Source organism: Triturus cristatus, chromosome 3_2 (assembly GCF_964204655.1).
Source record: "Triturus cristatus chromosome 3_2, aTriCri1.1, whole genome shotgun sequence".
NCBI lineage: Eukaryota > Metazoa > Chordata > Amphibia > Caudata > Salamandridae > Triturus > Triturus cristatus.
This window is the reverse complement of record NC_140584.1, coordinates 696,940,782-696,959,160: the sequence shown is the minus strand read 5'-3', so window position 1 is coordinate 696,959,160 and position 18,379 is coordinate 696,940,782. Positions and strand designations below refer to the sequence as shown.

Sequence of the window (18,379 nt, the reverse complement as noted above, 5' to 3'; positions counted from 1 at the left end):
CTAGGTTAGGTGCATCGCCCTTACACTCAGAAATGGGCAAGTCATACATATATAGGGAAAACAGTAATAGTGGCAATAGTCAGCCTTGTTTAAGACCATTATTGTTTTTTATTTCTTTAAAAAAAAAATGTAATCTTTTTATTTATTTTCATTTTTAGTCAAATAACAATTCTACATGGATACCATTCTGACACTTCAACACAGTGCAGATCAAACATTACAGTATAAGACTCCAACCTCTGTTCCTCCTGCAATCCACTGTGCTCCACTAGCCTGCTTACTACGAATGCCTATGACAGTTTAAGTCCATTATTGGTGGGAATTCTAGAAGACCTTTGTCATCACCAATGAGTACCTGACACCAGGTGGAAGAACGTAAAGCTATAATCATCCGTAAGAGGTTCTCAGGCACTCCTAAGCTGAACAGTTTTTACCAAAGCGTCTGTCTGTCCACCCAATCAAACGCAGTGTGAAAATCAATGATAGCAGCATAAACAAATTGACCGTGGATACTGACATATTTTTTCAAGATTAAAGTAACAGAGCAATGTTGTCCAGGGTGCAATAATTCTTTCTAAAACCAGCTTGTTCCATAGGAATTATATTTTTCCTCATCAACTCAAATCTTTACTTTTTGTAAAAACCATCCCGACTGAATTGAGTAGTGCAATCTGCCTGTAACTGCGATGGGGGCCAGTCTTATGCAAAGGTACAATAATACTCCATGACCAAGATTCTGGAATCACTCCTTTAAAATAACAGTAATGAAACAAGGGTGTTAAAACAATAGACTAGAGTGATGCTTCCTTCTTTGTAACCTAAATTGGAATCTCATCAGGCCCCATAACCACGGACAACTTTGAACCAAGGACAAAGCCTTTGATCCCCTCAGTTAAGAGAGGACCATATGTACAATTATTCCCTCCATTCAAGGAGTCAAAAAACACGAAAGAGTCAACATAAATCGAAATGGAGGCATTTAAGTTTGTTGCTTAATTAACCCAATCAGATTCTTTTATTGGGACAGGCATCAATTTCCTTCTATTACCACAACGATTGGCTATAATTTTCCAAACTTTTTTCAGATCTTTTGAGATCACAGCCTCTCAAATAAATCCACTTTAGATCAAATTACAGTTTCTTATCGTCAGCATTTTATTTACTTCTGTCTTTTTAGACAGCTAATTATCCTAATTCTCTCAATAGAGTAGTACAAGAACTCCCTTCCAATTAATCTATTTATCTCCCTATTTAGGAGTGATACACTCTGTGACCTAATTCCAGATGACTTCTTATCGAGAGAGGGGTCTTGCAAGCCCCAAAAAAGACTTAATAAACCCTTCAAACTGAGCAGGCGAAATAAGATACCAAACTTGTACTTCCTCAGCAATTGTTTGGAGCATTCCCTTTTTAGCATTATTATTTTACTGTAATTCCAACGAAGTTGCCTTTAATATTCCAAGCTCTCAGATCCACTTTTGGAAACTCTATACAAAATGCAATTGGAATCAATTATATTTAAACCAGAAAACAAACTGAAAAAGATAAAACAGACAATCACATAATCAATGCGAGAAGAACCCCAGATGGAGACATGGGTATGTTTTGCAGGGACATCATTATTCATTCTAACATTCACTATCAGGCATTCATGTGATCCCAAAAGCTCCAAAAGGGCACACCCTTGTTTGTCTAATTAAATTTTGGCCAGAAATACCAGTGGTGAATTCTTAAATGCTTCCTTCCTGTCACCAGCTGAGAAAGCATTTAGAGTTTGATTAGATAGGTTTGCATTAAAATCCCAAACCAAACCATATTTTGACAATTTTTAGATTCAGCAATCTGAGAAAGGAAAGAAAATAGGTTATGATCAGGGGAGTGTGAGATTAAACTGGGGGGGGGGGTGTAAGTATTTGCCATGAGCTTTACACACTGAACTAAAATTTGATGGATGAGTAAAACTACTATATGACCAAAAGTATTTAGTTGACCAAATTTCTATCACCCCACTCCCACGACCTCCATTAGAGTAGGAAGCTCTCACAGAAATTCTTAAGTAGAAAATCAGTAGACAACCATGTTTCCTGGATACAAATGATATCTGCATTAAGACTGTGCAGCAGATCACGTTTTTCATTACTATAGGAAACGCCAGCTTATGTTCCAGGAAAATACTGGCAATCCACTGTTAAATTAGTTGTTTTTATGAGTATCCAGTACAGTGTTATCATTGTCGGTACCAGCCAACTAATTTCATTGACTAACACCACTAGACCTCCAGCTGACTTAATTACCTTCCCCCCCCCCCTGCGACTGAAATACCATGTTTTTTGCCAACACCTGCCAGTCATCACTACTATATTCTTCTTCTTTCCTGTGTTGCATTCCAGTTCTGTTGCCCACATTCAAACCTACTCCCCCCCCCCCCGATATGAAGGGGTGTATATCAATACCACAACAAAGAAAACAGTCCGTTTTGCAGAATAAAGTGAACTACCACCCTAGAACTGAAAGTAACTCTTGATCTACTATCAAAAGCGGAATGCAATAATTGAACCGAATGAATATCGCTGCAATGTACCATTATAAAGTTTCAATGCCAGACACAGTTTTAAAAAGTTGATCTATTAAATGGCCTAACCTGATTATCAAAAAGGATGACACAGTGTAAAACCACTGATACATCATTACAAGCAGAGTTTTGAGCGAGAGGAGACTTTGACCTTTCAATTAGTTTATCATTTACATTATTATGAAAAGCTTTGGCATGCGGATTAAGAGTACTAGGAGGAAAGGTATGCTTAGTTCTATTCACAGAACTCCTACCATTCTGGAACAGACAGGGATTAGACAATTCCTTGCAGCCCTCAGCAACAAGCTTGTAGGGGGGTGTTGTTTGGAAATGAGACAAGGGGGTTAGGAGAACGTAGCACTTTTAACTACCTTTTGATGGTCATTGGAGGTCAGGATTTGAGCAAAGGATACTTTCTTTACTCCCTTTTTCTGCATCCGGCGCAGTTTCTTTGACTTTATTACCAACATTTTTTGCAAAGACCTTCTGCTGTGAAAGCTTTAAAGGTATGAATAATCACTTGGTAGGAAACTAGCTTAAACCCTTTTACTGTTCTTTTTCCACTTTTCTGGAAAATTTGATATGTGGCTTTCCCTGAAAATAAATTATTATTCCCAGGAACAACTTTTGCCGAAATAAACAACCGGAGGATCCTCAAAATGTTTTTCCAGAGAGAAGATCTGTGATGTTTCCCCATTATTAGAAATCCTTTCTTTTCTTTTTATGAGGCTAGGTTGGCCCACTTGGACCCAAAATCCATTGAGTTTGTCCTGGGAAATTGGGATTGTTCTTGTTCAATTCCATTGGCACTGCCCGCCAAAGGTACCCTTTCATCAAAGTTGCAAACCGGAGATAGTTTGTCCATAATGTCCATAATCTTTGCCACCTTTGGAACCAAGCTTTGTAGAATTGCTGAAAGCGTTTCCAAAATATGCTTTGCATTGATGGCAGACTTTTCCATTAAAATGAAATGGATGATAAAATTCTCTCCCGGTATTTCATGGATTCTGAATAGTGGACAAAATCACCATGGAGATTACAAGAGGCATGCAAGGCAATCTGTGGGGATGCTGATCATTCCAAACCTTGTAAGGATTTTGAGGTAGGTACGACTGAACAATTTCATTAGTATTTTTTGCCATGCCAAAGGGGAGGTATGAGAATGATTGGGTGTTTGGGGACAAGCTGGGTTACTATTATAATCAATATCTAGGTCACGCAACATAAAATCCACAATGAGCGCTTTATTGGTCCTAGATTCACAGGGGATTATAGAGTCAATACTGGGGACCTTAACCGCTGCCAATTCATTTAGATTGTTTAAGTCCTAAGGCTATTGCACCTCATGGCTGAAGAGCTCCTTAATCAATGATAAGCCTATCATTTTCTTGCCCTTGCGACGGATGAGCCTCATCAGTCGTCTGAGTGAAAAAAGGAAGTAGGGTGTCTCCAGTTTTTTACTTCTGTTTTTTTAAAAAGTGAGAACAAATGGGTGCAACTCCTTTTAGAGCATTTAAGGCGAGCAATTCATTACTGAGAGGGTTGGATTTTGTCTTCCTATAGGAACGAGTTGATATTAATCTGGCGGAAAACAGTTTTCGTGCAGCCATTATCAGGGCCAAAGGTTAAGATGAGAAATGGCCACCTTCAACAAGCACTAGTGGGTTCCCTCGGATGACTACACCTCACCAGACCACAGCACTTCATTCCACTACAACTAGCAGTGGATAGAGATATGCTGGCACTTTTCCTGTGTTTGAGGCTACAATAATTACTTGAACCCCTTAGTCGTCCCTGCTGAGTACATGTCTTAACACGTCACAACTCCACGCCGATGCTTGCTTTAAAAAACACTCCCTCCCCCCCTCCACCACCGCCCCCAGCAGCGGCGAAGGCTCTATTTTATGAGTGCAGAGGGAATCACACTCCCCCGGCAAGATATTTGTCTGCACAGCCACACAGCTGGTTTAGGACAATGTTCAGATATATTACCAAGTTAAGGATGCGAGTAGAGGGTGGAGGTTTGCTGGTGAGGTTTAGGAAGGCAGGAAAATCAGAGGCGATAACAGGAAAAAAGGAGACAGGCACACTTCCTAGGGCGTAAGCCGCACTGCACCAGCCTAATGCTGGCCACCTCGGTCCTTTACTTCAGGCTCCTGGTTCTCCTTATTGCTGCAGCAATCCTCAACAATCCGTCGAAAAAGCACAGCCGCTCGTCACAGCAATATCGTGGGCTTATGCCCCGCCACCCTCACGCTGCGCCTCACTGCAGGAACACTCCTGCACTCCACAATTCAGGCATAATTCCGCTGGCTGAGAGAGTGCCTGGAAAAATGCTGGCCTCAATGATGGGCTGTATTGGCGGAGTAAGTTTTAGGCTGGAGCCGAACTCCTGCTGCTCCTGCTCGGCTTCCTGCTGAGCAAGCAAAGCTAGCAAGTGTACACTCTGGTGACAGAGTGTGCAACCGCCGTAAACCAGTTCTGATTACGCAGCATAAAGTACATTTTCACAAAGTTACTTTACTGCTAAACTTATCGCGAATCCAGATTTCCCTACTAAGCCAGATTTTAAAAACTAAGCAGGAAATAACTTTGGATCATTGTTCTAGCCCTTTCCAAAGGAGAAAAGTCTATCCAGGTCTACACAGCGTTTGGGTTTTATTTCAATGTGAAGGTACAGTAAACCCCTAGATGTAATGTGCCCTCTTTTTATATTAGCACCTTGCCTTGAGGGCTTACAAGGCACAATTTAGGGAACCTTAATAATGCATACAAAAGGTTTGTCCTACTTGTCAACTGCACTTTTTTCAGCCATGTAGTTGCTGCAGCAGCAATGTGATGGATGGAATGCTTGAATTAATCTCAGCCACTGGCAATGGTTCAGACTGCATTTCATGCCATCGTTTTCCACCCACCATGTCACTTCAGACAAAGGCCTACCTTTTAATAATCAGTACACACCCTGTTCCTCATAGGAGCAGTCCATTAATAAAGTGACAGGCAAGACCACCTCCTGAAGGAGCCATAAGCAACCCTAGACCAGTTTTGCTCTAGTTGGCGATTGTCAGCAGAGCGTAGGCTGGGGTTCTATGGCACAGTTAGCATGGGACCCTCATCTGAGCACAGCCATCGCTCTAAGGGTGTCAACGTCAAAAACAAGGTAAAGGCCAAATAGGCAGAAACCACACTTTGGTTGCTTGTGTTTCGGACCAGAAGAACAAGTTACTTACCTTCGGTAACGATATATCTGTAAGAGACATAGATTAGTTATGGATTCCTCACCTTAGAACTATCCCCAGGTGGAGAATTTTTTTCCTCAGCAGTACCTCTGAACGTCGATAGGTGGCGTCCGTCGACTCCGCGTTAGTCGCTGCGTCGTGGTCGCCGGAATGACGTTGCGGTATCTACTTAGATGACGCCGTCTTTACAAGACATTCCACACCAGGAGTGCTGAGCCATGCAAGACACTGACACGCGTGCACGAAAACTAGGGCCCTGAAAGGGAGTCCATTAACCTAGAAGTCAGTTCGCAGAACAGGGAGGATGGGTGGGGCAGTGAGGAATCCATAACTAATCTATGTCTTTTACAGAAATGTCGTTACCGAAGGTAAGTAACTTGTTCATCTGAAAGAGACAATTAGTTATGGATGCCTCACCTTAGAATAGATACCCCAGCAATACCAACCCCGATGGTGGGTCTGCGAACCAAGTTCACACAAGAAAGTCCTTGAGAACCAAACGGTCGAAGAAGCCGTCCCTCCCGACTTGGCTGTCCAGGCAGTAGTGTTTGGTAAACGTGTGGAGTGAAGCCCACGTAGTTGCCTGGCAGATGTCAAAAAGGGGAACTCTAGGTCCCAAAGCAGTAGTGGCTGCCGTCGCCCTGGTGGAATGGGCACGCAACCCAACTGGAGGTTCCTTTTTCCCTAAGGAATAGCAGATTTTGATGCAAAACCGGGAGATGTTTCGTTTTGCGAACCTTTCTTGGCGCCCACATAACCGACAAAGAGCTACTCAATCACCCGGAAAAGTTCTGTGCGAAACAAATAGAACGAAAGCGCATGTTTTTGATCCTCTTTAGGAGGATGCGGAGGCAGAAAGAAGGTGGGCAAAGTGATGGTCTGTCCTATATGGAAAGAGGTAACTACTTTGGGAAGGAAAGAAGGCCTAGTGCGGAAGACAACCTTGTCTGGATGAACAGCCAGGAAAGGAGGCTTAGAAGACAGGGTCTGTAGTTCACTCACCCTGCAAACAGAGGTGAGGGCAACCAGAAAGGCAGTTTTAAGGGTTCAGAGTCTGAGAGGACAGTTATGTAGCGGCTCGAAGGAGCACACATCAGATAAGTAAGAACTAGGTTCAAGTACCACTGGGGCATTACGAAAAGAGTTGGAGGAAACAAATGAGCATGGCCCTTAAGGAAGCGATTTACAATAGGGGACTTGAAAAGAGAAGGCTGATCAGGCAGCCAAAAGAAGGGTGAATGGCCGAAAGATAGCCTTTGGGAGTGCCCAGGGCACAGCCCTGCTGGGCCAAAGAAAGAATGAAGAGGAGAACCTCTGAAAGGGGGGCAGAAAGGGGATCCACAGCCTTTGCTGCGCACCATGCCACAAACTTGCTCCATCTACAGGCGTATAACGTTTTGGTGGAGGGACGCCTGGCTGGCAAGATAACATTACAGACTTTGGGAGGAAGGTCGTAAGTTGTCAACTGTCACAGCTCAATCTCCACGCAAGGTTCGGGTGGAGGACCGTCCCCTGCTGCTGCAACAGAAAATCCTGCCGAAGAAGCAGTCTGATGGGAGGATCGATGGCCATGTTCAAGAGCTCGGGATACCAGACTCTTTGTGCCCAATCTCCAGCCACAAGGATGACTTGGGCCCGGTCATGCTAAAACTTCTTCAGTGCTCTTAGCAGAAGTGGTATAGGTGGAAAGGCGTATAGAAGACAGTAACTACACTCGCGACGAAAAGCGTCGCTTAGCGAGTGCCGCCTCAGGAACTCCAACACGCAGAACTGCTGACAGTGCACGTTCTTTTCGGTGGCAAATAGATCTAACCAAGGCTCTCCCCACTGCTGAAAGAGACCTTGCACCACCTCAGAGTGAAGACGCCATTCGTGATCCATCACGCACCTGCGGCTGAGTTTGTCCTCCCTGGCGTTCTGAGAACCTGCCAGGTGTTGAACCACCAGGGATATGACCACGACCCCTCCCCACCCTGTTTGTTGCAGTACCACATGGTGGTGGTGGTGTTGTCCGTGAACACCCGCACTACTCTTTCCCGGACAGAAGGAAGGAATGCCTTTAGTGCTAAACGAATCACCTGAAGCTCCAGAAGGTTGATGTGGAGCTCGGACTCCGCCAGAGACCAGAGACCTCTGATCTCCGCCTCTTCCAAGTGGCCGCCCCACCACAGCAGTGATGCATCCTACACTACTGTGAAATCTGGTTGGGGAAGGGAGAGAGATCTGCCGCTGACCAAATCCTGGTTTGTTTGCCACCACTGCGATTGGCTTGCAGTGCCCTCCAAGATCTGGACGCAATCTGAAAGATTCCCCTGATGCTGTGCCCACTGAAACTTCAGGTCCCACTGCAGAGCCCACATATGCCACCTGGCACAGTCCACCAGCAGGATGCAGGAGGCCATGAGGACCAGTAGCCTCAGTGTCATTCTGATCGAAACCCAATATGGAGGCTGAAAGATCGGAATCATAGCCCAAATATCCCGGACTCGCTGTTCGGGAGGGTAAGCCCGAAACTGCGCTGTGTCCAGAACCACTCTGATGAAAAGGAGCTTCTGAGAGGGAATCAAGTGTGACTTTGGCACATTGATGGTGAACCCCAGCGAATGCAGGAGGTCGGCCGTAGTCTAGAGGTGGGAGACAACAGCCTGGGGCGAGCCCGCCTTCAACAGCCAGTCATCGAGATAGGGGAAGACTGGAACCCCTGATCTGCTCAGATGAGCTCCGACCACCGCCATCACTTTCGTGAACACCAGAGGGGCTCTGGTGAGGCCAAAGGGGAGCATGGTAAACAAAGTGCTCAGGGCCTACCGTGAACCGCAGGTAACGCTGGTGGGCCGGCAGGATGGGGATGTGAAAATAAGCGTCCTGCAAGTCCAACGCTACAATCCAGTCTCCAGCATCGAGAGCAAACAGGAACTGAGCCAGTGTCAACATCTTGAACATCTCCTTCCGGAGGAAGCGGTTGAGGTTCCGGAGATCCAAGATAGGACGCAGGCCCTTGTCTTTCTTGGGCACCAGAAAGTAGTGGGAATAACAACCACAAACTACTTCTGGGGCAGGAACGCTCTCAAAGACTCCCTTGGTCAAGAAAGCCGTAACTTCTTGTTGGAGAAAGGCCAGGTGATCCTCCGACATGCGATGGAATTGAGGTGGCATGGATGGAGGGGTAGTCTCGAAGCAGAGGGAGTAGCCCCTTCGAACTATCTGCAAAACCCACTTGTCCGATGTGATGTTGAGCCAGAGGGGGAGGTGATGGTGAATCCTGACGCCCACTGGCGATTGATGGGCCTGAAAGGTTGGACTAGGAGGGTTTGGAGGCTGCTGCAGAGGGGGTGCTTGTGGACTGGCTGCAGCCGGCCCCCGACCCACGGCGGTGGGATCCATGTCCCTGGCCGCGCAGAGGCTGTTCAGCTCGCGCGGGCCTGTGGCTCTGGGCGGAACGTGGTGGGTCACCCCTTCCGTAGCCATGAAAGGGGCGTAAGGCAGACTGCACTGGGCGGGAGCGAGGCCTAAGGATCTGTCTGTAACCATAGAATCGTTAAAGCCCTCAATCACGTTGTCTATCTTGTCGCCAAACAGGCGACGGCCATCAAAGGGCATTTCCAAAAGCGTTGCTTGGACATCCCCCGAAAAGCCAGTGGACCTCAACCAGGCATAGCGTCTCAGTGCTACTGATGTGAAAATCGTCCTGCCCAGTGAGTCAGCGGTGTCCAGCCCACACCGGATGGTGAACTGCGCTGCGTCTCCCCCTTCGGCAACAGAAAGGGAGAGCACGACCCAGGCCTCCTCCGAGCACTGCGGCAGCACCTGCGCAACCGTGTCCCACACCGAGTGAGAGTAACAGCCCAATAGGCATGTGGTGTTCACTGACCGCAGTCCCAAGCTGGGGGAAGAAAACATCTTCTTCCCAAGGTGGTCCAGCTTCTTGGATTACCTAACAGGTGGTGCGTTAGGGAATGCGGCTTTGGACGTTGAGGCTTGGACTACCAAGCTCTCAGGGGTAAGATGGGAAGAGAGGAGAATGGGGTCACCCGGGGCCAGTCGGTGGCGTCGGGCAATCATCCTGTCAATAGGAGCCCCTGTGTTGGCTTGGACCAAGTGCCCAAAAGTATGTCCGTAAGGGCCTCATTGAACAGGAGCATGGTCTCGGAAGACTTCGATGAGGAGTGGTGGTGGTGGCTCCGCGACCGGTTCCGCGACCTCCCTCTCAACCTGGACCTCGAACGGCACAGAGAGGACTGCCAGGTCTCGAGAAGCTTTAGGGACCAGTCCCGCAAAGACTTCAGGTTCATGGCTTGGCAGTCAGAGCACGACTTCGGGTCTTGGTCGCGCTCCAGGCACCAAAGGTACACGAGGTGTGGGTCCGCGACCGACATCAATTTGCGACAGGAGTCGCAAGCCTTGAAGCCGGTGCGCCATAACATCCCTCCGTTCACCAGGAGTCGATCGACTAAAAAAAGGTGTCGACAAAATGCGCAAAAACAGAGTCAAAAAGTGACTCGAGGTACCGCTCTCTCCGGATCTGCGCTGGCTGGCGTGAAAAAAGAAAGAACTGACGTCAGCACGCGAGGGCGGCATCTAAGTAGATACCGCAACGTCATTCCGGCGACCACAACGCCAACGATGAATGCGGAGTCGACCAATGCCACCTATCGACGCGCAGAGGTACTGCAGAGGAAAAAAATCTCCAGATCCAGTCTGACGCCTGGGGGTAATTCTAAGGTGAGGAATCCATAACTAATTGTCTCTTTAACATAGATGCCAGTTTGACAGTTTCAACTGGATGGTTCCTATTGGAGCGGGACCACTGCTAATTTGCATACGGCAGGGTCTCATCTGCATTAGCATTGTGGACAAAAAGCAATGAACTGAGGTGTGATACAGAGTAATTACCAGTGGCTTAGATTAATTCAATCACTCCATCGATCTTTTTTTTTTATTCTTCATGTATTCACAGCAGTTCATTTAATCTGCAGCTGAGCTAGAGCGCAGTGGTGCTCCTGACAGAAATATATTTTTTGTCATATCTGTGGGTGGAGTAAATAAACACTGCAGCTCATATATGAATTAACTTACCAGTCAAATGGGCACCGTTTACAAAGGACCTCTAGGGAAGTTAATAGGTTAAATGTGGAGTTGTAATATACAGCACATGTTTTGGAGGTTAAGCACAGGACTTTACTACAGTTTAGCAGTATCAAAGTCCACTCAGTCATTAGGCTAACAAAAAATGGTACAGGAAAAGACAAAAATATCTGGGGCCACCTTGCAAGTCAGCTTGCCCTTCAACTCATCAATTACAAGGAGTCGCTCCAAACTAAAACAACCACTTGTGAGGCTTGGGATATAACACCTAGAGGGCACCAGCCATTCTCGCCCAGAACCCACAATTAAATCATGCATGCCCACTCTGAGACTAAGCCAAACATCTAGTCCTTAATCCATGGGTGAGCCTGGATTTGACAGCAAACACGGAAGGGACCACATCATACACAAACAATAAGCCTTGTGGGACAGACCACACAAGATGCTGCACACCAGACAGATGCTCAGGACAGCCCAACATCTACAGCCTTCTTTTAATATAAACTGAAGACTGAACAAGTGTTAGAGATGTAGCATGGAATAATAATAATGAGGAAGAGGATAGAAGAATAAGTATACATGAGGGAGGGTTCAAAATGAAATTAAAAACACACATGACAGGATACACAAAATAAATTGCCACTAAATTTCTCTAGGACTACATACTTAGTGTATGGTCTTTATAGCCAATCCACCTATCAGTGATGTTTCAACAATAAGGAAAAGGCATGCTCATTTTCTATACCTTATTTTAAAATGCAAAACAACATTAAATGTGAGTAAGTCATACAAATGTGGGATCTACTGGGGAATGTATGTTAGAACATGAGCATCCTAGAATGAATTGTCCATGTGTGATGGAGGTCACCATGTGCCCTTATTAGTCACCAAATTAGCTGCTTAAGAGATCTTACCAAGAGCATGCTTGAAACTGCCAGACACGAAAGCATTATGCCCATTAAGGAGACACAGTGCATGGTTCTCAGGGTGTTTGAGCATTAATCGGAGACAAAACCGATGATGACGCACATCCTGGGACTGCATTGTGACTTGATTGAAGATGTTCCAGAGTTGAGAATTGTTTACATTGTCCATTATCATTATCCTAAGAGAAATACAACAGAAGAATTTACCATAAAACCCAGGTTACTAGTTTAAAAGATCCACCAGCATTCCAAGTATGAAAAGGAATCCATTGTGGTACTGATAACAATAGAGTTAAATGTTTTCACTTAGCAAATTTAAAACTTTCACCACAGATACAGATGCACGCCAATTTTTATTAACGTAGTGGTAACGTGATCAGAAAAGTTGGAAAACAGGGTTACACGTCTCAGGTTGTGATTCAAAGAATCAGGATTTGCAATATTTTCTGATGGTATGTTCCACTTAAGAAGTTATAAATTCTGCTAGGCGGTGGATTGTTGCAGCTCATAAACAATGATGTGGTTAGATTGGTGTTGCTGAGGAATAGCTCTAAAATGTAGAAAGCAGAACTCATTATATATTGACAAACTTTCCCATTTGCATCGTCCATCCTGAATGGTCACTCTGGCCCTGGTATAGGGCTGGGTGGAAGCGGACATTCATCAAAAATTGGCCATTATTCCATCCAGTGTACTCAGGGCCGGACTGGGAACCACAACCGGCCCTGGCAAAGTGCTCGCCCCCCCCCCCTTCCCCCCCTCCCCCCGCCGAGCTCTTTGTCAGGGCCGGTTTTCGGCCGATTTTGTTAGAGGGCCGATGGCCCTCTAACAAAATACGGCCCCCATGGGACCAAAACCGGCCCCATCCGTGCGGCGCACCGGGGGGATTGCCCGGTGCCCGCTATGGCCAGTCCGGCCCTGAGTGGACTTAGAGTGCCACGGACATAAACGCACTTTTAATACAGCGGACAGGACAGCCACCACTTTTCGTAAGATATCCCGCATTCTTTCAACTCGAAATAAGGCTCTTTAGTTAATATGTAGAATGGTAAAATCACACCCAAAACACCAAAGTTTAGAGAGGGAGAGAAAGTATATAGGACAGGTTTTCCCCGCATGGCAAAACGTTTTCAACGTATACAAACAATATGCAACTGTACATTTTCCACTGAACGAGCTAATCCCTTTATACAGACAAACCCCCAGACGAGGGATAAGAGGCACAGGAGCACATCCGGTTCATGGTTGAAGAATCACCTCAAAACCTGCCTTACCTACTTGATTGTAAATGTGATCATGCAACATGTCCTATGTACTTTCTAATGTACTGGAACAAAACTTTTACTGCATTTGTAATGTAAAAGTTCTTACGAGAAGAACTCTATTAACCATCTAGGTTTTGTTCACACTATATAAAAATTTAAAAATATTTGAATAAATAAATAAAATCTACACATCAGATTGATTTCTGTAAATATCATAGATGAGTTAATCTAGACAGAACAAAATACTAGGCCCAGGCCTTCAATCATTGTTTTGACAGCTGGGTTAATGGTAATTATAAAAAGAGCAAAGGATTGTCATAATTGACCACCTGCATCAGCACACTGGCGGCTGACACCCCAGAAAAAGTGAGGCAGCTCCAGACCCACATCTGTACCGTTTCGTGGGCACAAAGCGGTTCGTGAATATAAAGTGTGCTCCCTTGTTTAATTAAAGAGGACTTTACATTTTAAAGACTATTTTGGGAAATAATTATTTCTGACTTTATTTCGTTTAAGACAAAAGTATCCCAGTGAGTGTACAATGTACCCCCTTCCTGGCACTGATGCTGGGGTCACAGGAATAAGAAGCAGTTCTCTGTACTGCCTGCTCCCTCTCACTGTGGCCTGAGGGGTGACCTCACCCATGCCCAGCAGTACCTGCCGCTCAAGGTACAATGCAGCTGCCATGACACGAGTCCCCCTCACCTCCTGCACCCCACTCACCGCGGTCTCAGCAGAACAGGTACAAACGCAACCTCACGTCTGGTTCCACAGCACTGGAAAGTAAAACACAAAGCACAGCTTTGTCCTTGTCAACAATAACATAGCAAACACTGCCATCTGGAATGCTGGTTTATGGCTAAAATGTTTGTCATTCATTAGAATCCAACTAAATCCACAGGGAGGGCCATTATGGGATGCCTCACAGAGACAGTTCTACTTCGAACAGGTCCATTTCTGGAGCTTCCTGTCGCTCAGGTGTTTGAATTTGCACTGAGGCTTGGATTTGAGGCTGTCCAGGGCTTGTACTCCTGAGCTCTTACAGATTTGCAATTTAAAAGCAAGCAGAGAAACAACTGAGCAAGAACCAAAGGATCACCAGCGCCATCTAGCGGAATAAAGGGACAACGCAGCAGAACCTTCAGACACCGGTTAAGAACTGCTGGAGAAGTAAAACAGAAAACACACTGCAGTTCTTCGTAGACGAAGACCGAGGGAAGATGTTCTATAGAAGAAAAGCAGCTTGACTATTCCTTCAATGCCATGCTTAAGAGCACAGAAGGATCCTCACCCACCAGACAAATTATCAACCACTATCTCCACAACCTACACACAGAGACCCAACTGTAGTTTCGCCGTGGATGAATGGACGACACCGACACGCATGTGAGGTGAGGAGCTTTATTTGCATATAACTTATTTCTTTCCTTCCCTGCTCCGAACTAACTCTGGACTCCCTAACTCCTCCTGTTCCGCCTCCCATTCTCCTCCCACTTCTAGACCTTCCGTGCTGGTCCTAACGCCCAGCACATCTTACAACATTACATCTCCCCCTTCTTAAACAACTTGAAGAAAAAAGAACACCTCAGAAGTGTCCGTGCACATAGATTAACCAACAAAATAAAACGCCATAGTTACAGTTCCTCAAACAAGCGAACAGGTCTTCTATGAATTCGCTGCGGCCGTAGAACTGCATCCTGAGTCGCCTGCTCCCCTTCATCAGGAAATATGGACGGTCGAGGATCACTTATTAACTCAGGTACAGCCCCTTTCGACGCACTGTTGGCTGCAGTCAACGCTTCTCTGACATTGGCCGTACATTTCTGAAAGTGTGTCACATTCCTTGTGATCCTTTTGTCCTCTGACGTGGCTGTGATCATGGTCCCTCTTTGTTTTGTCACCAGCAGTGGGCATGCATGATATCGACAGTCTGCTTTTCTCTGTTGCTCTTGCCGCACTAGTACCCAGTCTCCCTCCTGGATAGACAGCTGTGTAGCTCTTCTCTGTCTGTCTGCAGAGTCCTTCATCTTCTCCTTCTTCAGTCTGTCTGTTGTTGCTAATTGTTCATGATCAGAGTCTTGATGAATACCACTAACTACATCTTGTGCGCACTGTGCGACCCAACATTAAAGTTGCAGGGCATCTGTCTGTGGTAGTATGTGGTGTGGTTCGATAGGCTCGTAACACCTCATTTAGAGCCACTTGCACATTACACTTTGAAAGTTCTGCTTGCTGGATGTTTTTTTATTTTTTATTTAGAGTGGCCATGAATCTTTCTACCATCCCATTGGCCTGCGGCCACAAGGGGGTAATCTTCCAGTGTCTGAAATTCAAGTGTTTGGCAAATTCTTGCCCATTGAATGGTGGGCCATTATCTGTTTTCACTATGTTCGGTATGCCCCATGCTGCGAAAACCTCATCCAGTACAGGTATAGTGGTGGCAGCTTTGGTTGACGCTATGAGGTGCGCAATTGGGAAACGTGAGTATTCGTCGATGATGACCAGAATGTACTTACCAGATTGCAAAGGGCCAAAGAAATCTACTGCAACATGATGCCAGACGCCATCCTGCAATTCCGACATTTGTAGAGGCGCAGGGGGATCCTCTTGACTTACTAGCTGACATTGTGGGCAGTCTTTCAGAGTAAGTTCAACCATCTGATCAAGTGTAGGGAACCAGACTCGCTCCCGCAGCGCTCTCTTCGTGGCTACTATACCTCTGTGCCCTTCACGTGCTAAGTTAATGACTCCTTGGCGCAGCTGTTTTGGAATGATGATCCATTTGTCTCTTAGTACAAGAGCGTCCGAGGTGATGGACAGTTCGTCCTTGACATGTCTAAAAGAGGACAGTTCATGACTGTCAATTTGTTCACTCTGTATGGATTCCTCCAGATGCCTCCAACTGTTTATCTGGACGCGATGTTTTACATTTTGTAGGGTGGTATCTTCACTGGTGGCTTCAAGGATGGCTTCCAACGACTGCTCGTGGTTTGGCTTGGGCCACTACAAAATGGATATATTCCTCCGCTGGCGATGGATTGGATTTGGACGTTGCCTTAGGATGTCTTGACATGTAATCAGCTGGATTTGCAGCTTTTCTAGGTTTGTGGATGATGGTGTAAGTGTACTCTTGAAGTCGAATGCCCCAACGCTCTATTCTGGGTGGCATTTTGGCTCGGGGATTTCCAAAGATGGTTATCAGAGCCTGATGGTCTGTGATAAGCGAAGTGTTTTTCATATATAAAAATGTGAAAATGTTCGCAGGCCCAGACCACCGCCAAACTTTCCTTTTCGGGCTGAGAGTACGCTCTCTCCGTGAGACTCCGACTGGCATATGCTACAATGTATTGTTGATCACCCTCCTTGTCATATTGAGCTAATATGGCTCCAAGTCCCACAGGACTCGCATCCACGGTGATTTCAGTTTTTCGTCGAGGATTGAAATACGGAAGGTTGTTGGCAGATTCAACAGAAGCTTTGATCGCGTGGAAAGCTTGATCACACCTCGTGGTCCAGTGGAATGGGAGGCCCTGTTTGGTCAACTTTCTCAGAGGGTAACTGATAGTGGCATAGTCCTTGATATAGCGTGCACAGTAGCTTGCCATGCCTAAAAACGAACACACATCCCCAGCGTCTCTTGGCCTGGGGGTATAATTCAAAGCTGCGATCTTTTCAGGATCAGGTCTTATGCCAGCGCCTGAGAAGATGTGTCCAAAATTTTTTAGAGTGGATTTGTGAAATTCACATTTGTCTTAGTTTGTTTAGTGTGAGGTTGGCATCCAGCAGAGCATGACAAACTCGGTCCAGCACTGTGTCGTGTTCTTGCAATGTTGCTCCATAGACGAGAATGTCATCACTGTAGTTTAGGGTGTTAGGAATGTGATTGACTTTCCTGATGGCCTCTTGAAAAATCTCAGCGGCAGATGAAACCCCAAAACTGAGTCTTTTGTATCTAAATAAACCTTGCTGAGTCAAGAATGTGGTGATATATCTCGATTTTTCGTGGAGTTCCAGCTGGTGAAAGCCCTTGTTAAGGTCTAGTTTGGAGAATATTTGCGCACCATTGAGTGACGCAATCATGTCACTGATGTGAGGTCCTGGGTGTCTCTCCCTTTCAATAGTTAGTTTATAAATTTATAATGCGCAACAGCTACCCAAAAAGGGTTTCCCGGCGCAGAAGCAGGTCAAGGTGTGATAGATAGAAAGCATCCTATTTATCGAACAGCCAGGTTTTTAGTGACTTGCGGAACTTGATATAGTTGGTCTCATTACGAAGAGCAGTGGGAAGAGAATTCAAAGTGAGGGGCCTAGGTGTGAGAAGGATTTGTCGCCCATCCGGGCTAATTTGAATTTAGGGACAACAAACCTTCCTTGGGTGGCTGATCGAAGATTGCGAGAAGGAAGGTATGGCTTGGCCAGGGCCAGCAGGTAGCTGGGAGCATTGCGGGATTTAATTTTGTGCATATAGTTGAGCGCCTTGAATTTTATTCGACTCTCGATTTTCAGCCAATGTAAATTGTGTCGATACGTCGAGATGGGGATGTTCTTAGGAATTCCACATAGAAGTCTAACTGCGGCATTTTGGGCCATCTGTAATCTGTGAATTACCGATTTATTTGATCCCACATAGAGCACATTGCCGTAGTCAAGCCTTGATGTAATTAAGGCATTGACTACGGTTTTTCTAGTCGCTTCTGGTAGCATCCAACAAATTTCCCGCAGCCATTTAATGATGGTAAAGCAGGTTGCTGCAACTTTGACAGATTGGGGATGCATACTAAGTGCATCGTCAATTATGATGCCTAAGTTACGGACTTGTGGTGAGTGGGATGGGAGATCACCCATTTTGCACGGCCAATGTTGCTGGTTCCAAAGGTCTTTCTGTTTTCCCAACACCAGTACCTCCGTTTTGTCGCCATTTAATTTAAAAAAATACTTTTGCATCCATGATGCTATATTGTTTAGGCCAGTTTTTAGAGTGGAAGGGGTAGTTGTGTTGTGGGAAGATAGGGAAAAAATAATTTGAGAATCATCGGCATAGGAAAACATGGAAAAGCCGGATTTCTCTGCCATCTCATCCAGTGGCCTTACATAAAGATTAAATAATAAAGGGCTGGGGATGGATCCCTGAGGTACCCCAAGGGCAAAAGAATGGACTTCAGAGCAGGCAGGTACGGTTGGAGAGGAAGGCAGTGAGCCAATTTAGGGCGGCCCCTCCAATACCCTGTGTTTTGAGTGTATTTATAAGCACCGTGTGGGATACTGTGTCAAAAGCGGTGCTCAAATCCAAAA

The 18,379-nt window shown here is 45.7% G+C and overlaps 1 protein-coding gene across 1 annotated transcript in view; it reads right to left on the bottom strand.

The window, feature by feature from the left end:
* The window catches only part of GTF3C3 (general transcription factor IIIC subunit 3), a 371,442-nt gene that overhangs the window by 118,664 nt on the left and 234,399 nt on the right, over positions 1-18,379 (bottom strand). The window contains exon 15 of the mRNA XM_085648757.1: positions 11,811-12,001. Within this exon, the coding sequence (XP_085504883.1) occupies positions 11,811-12,001 (191 nt within the window). The remainder of the gene's footprint in view (positions 1-11,810; positions 12,002-18,379) is intronic.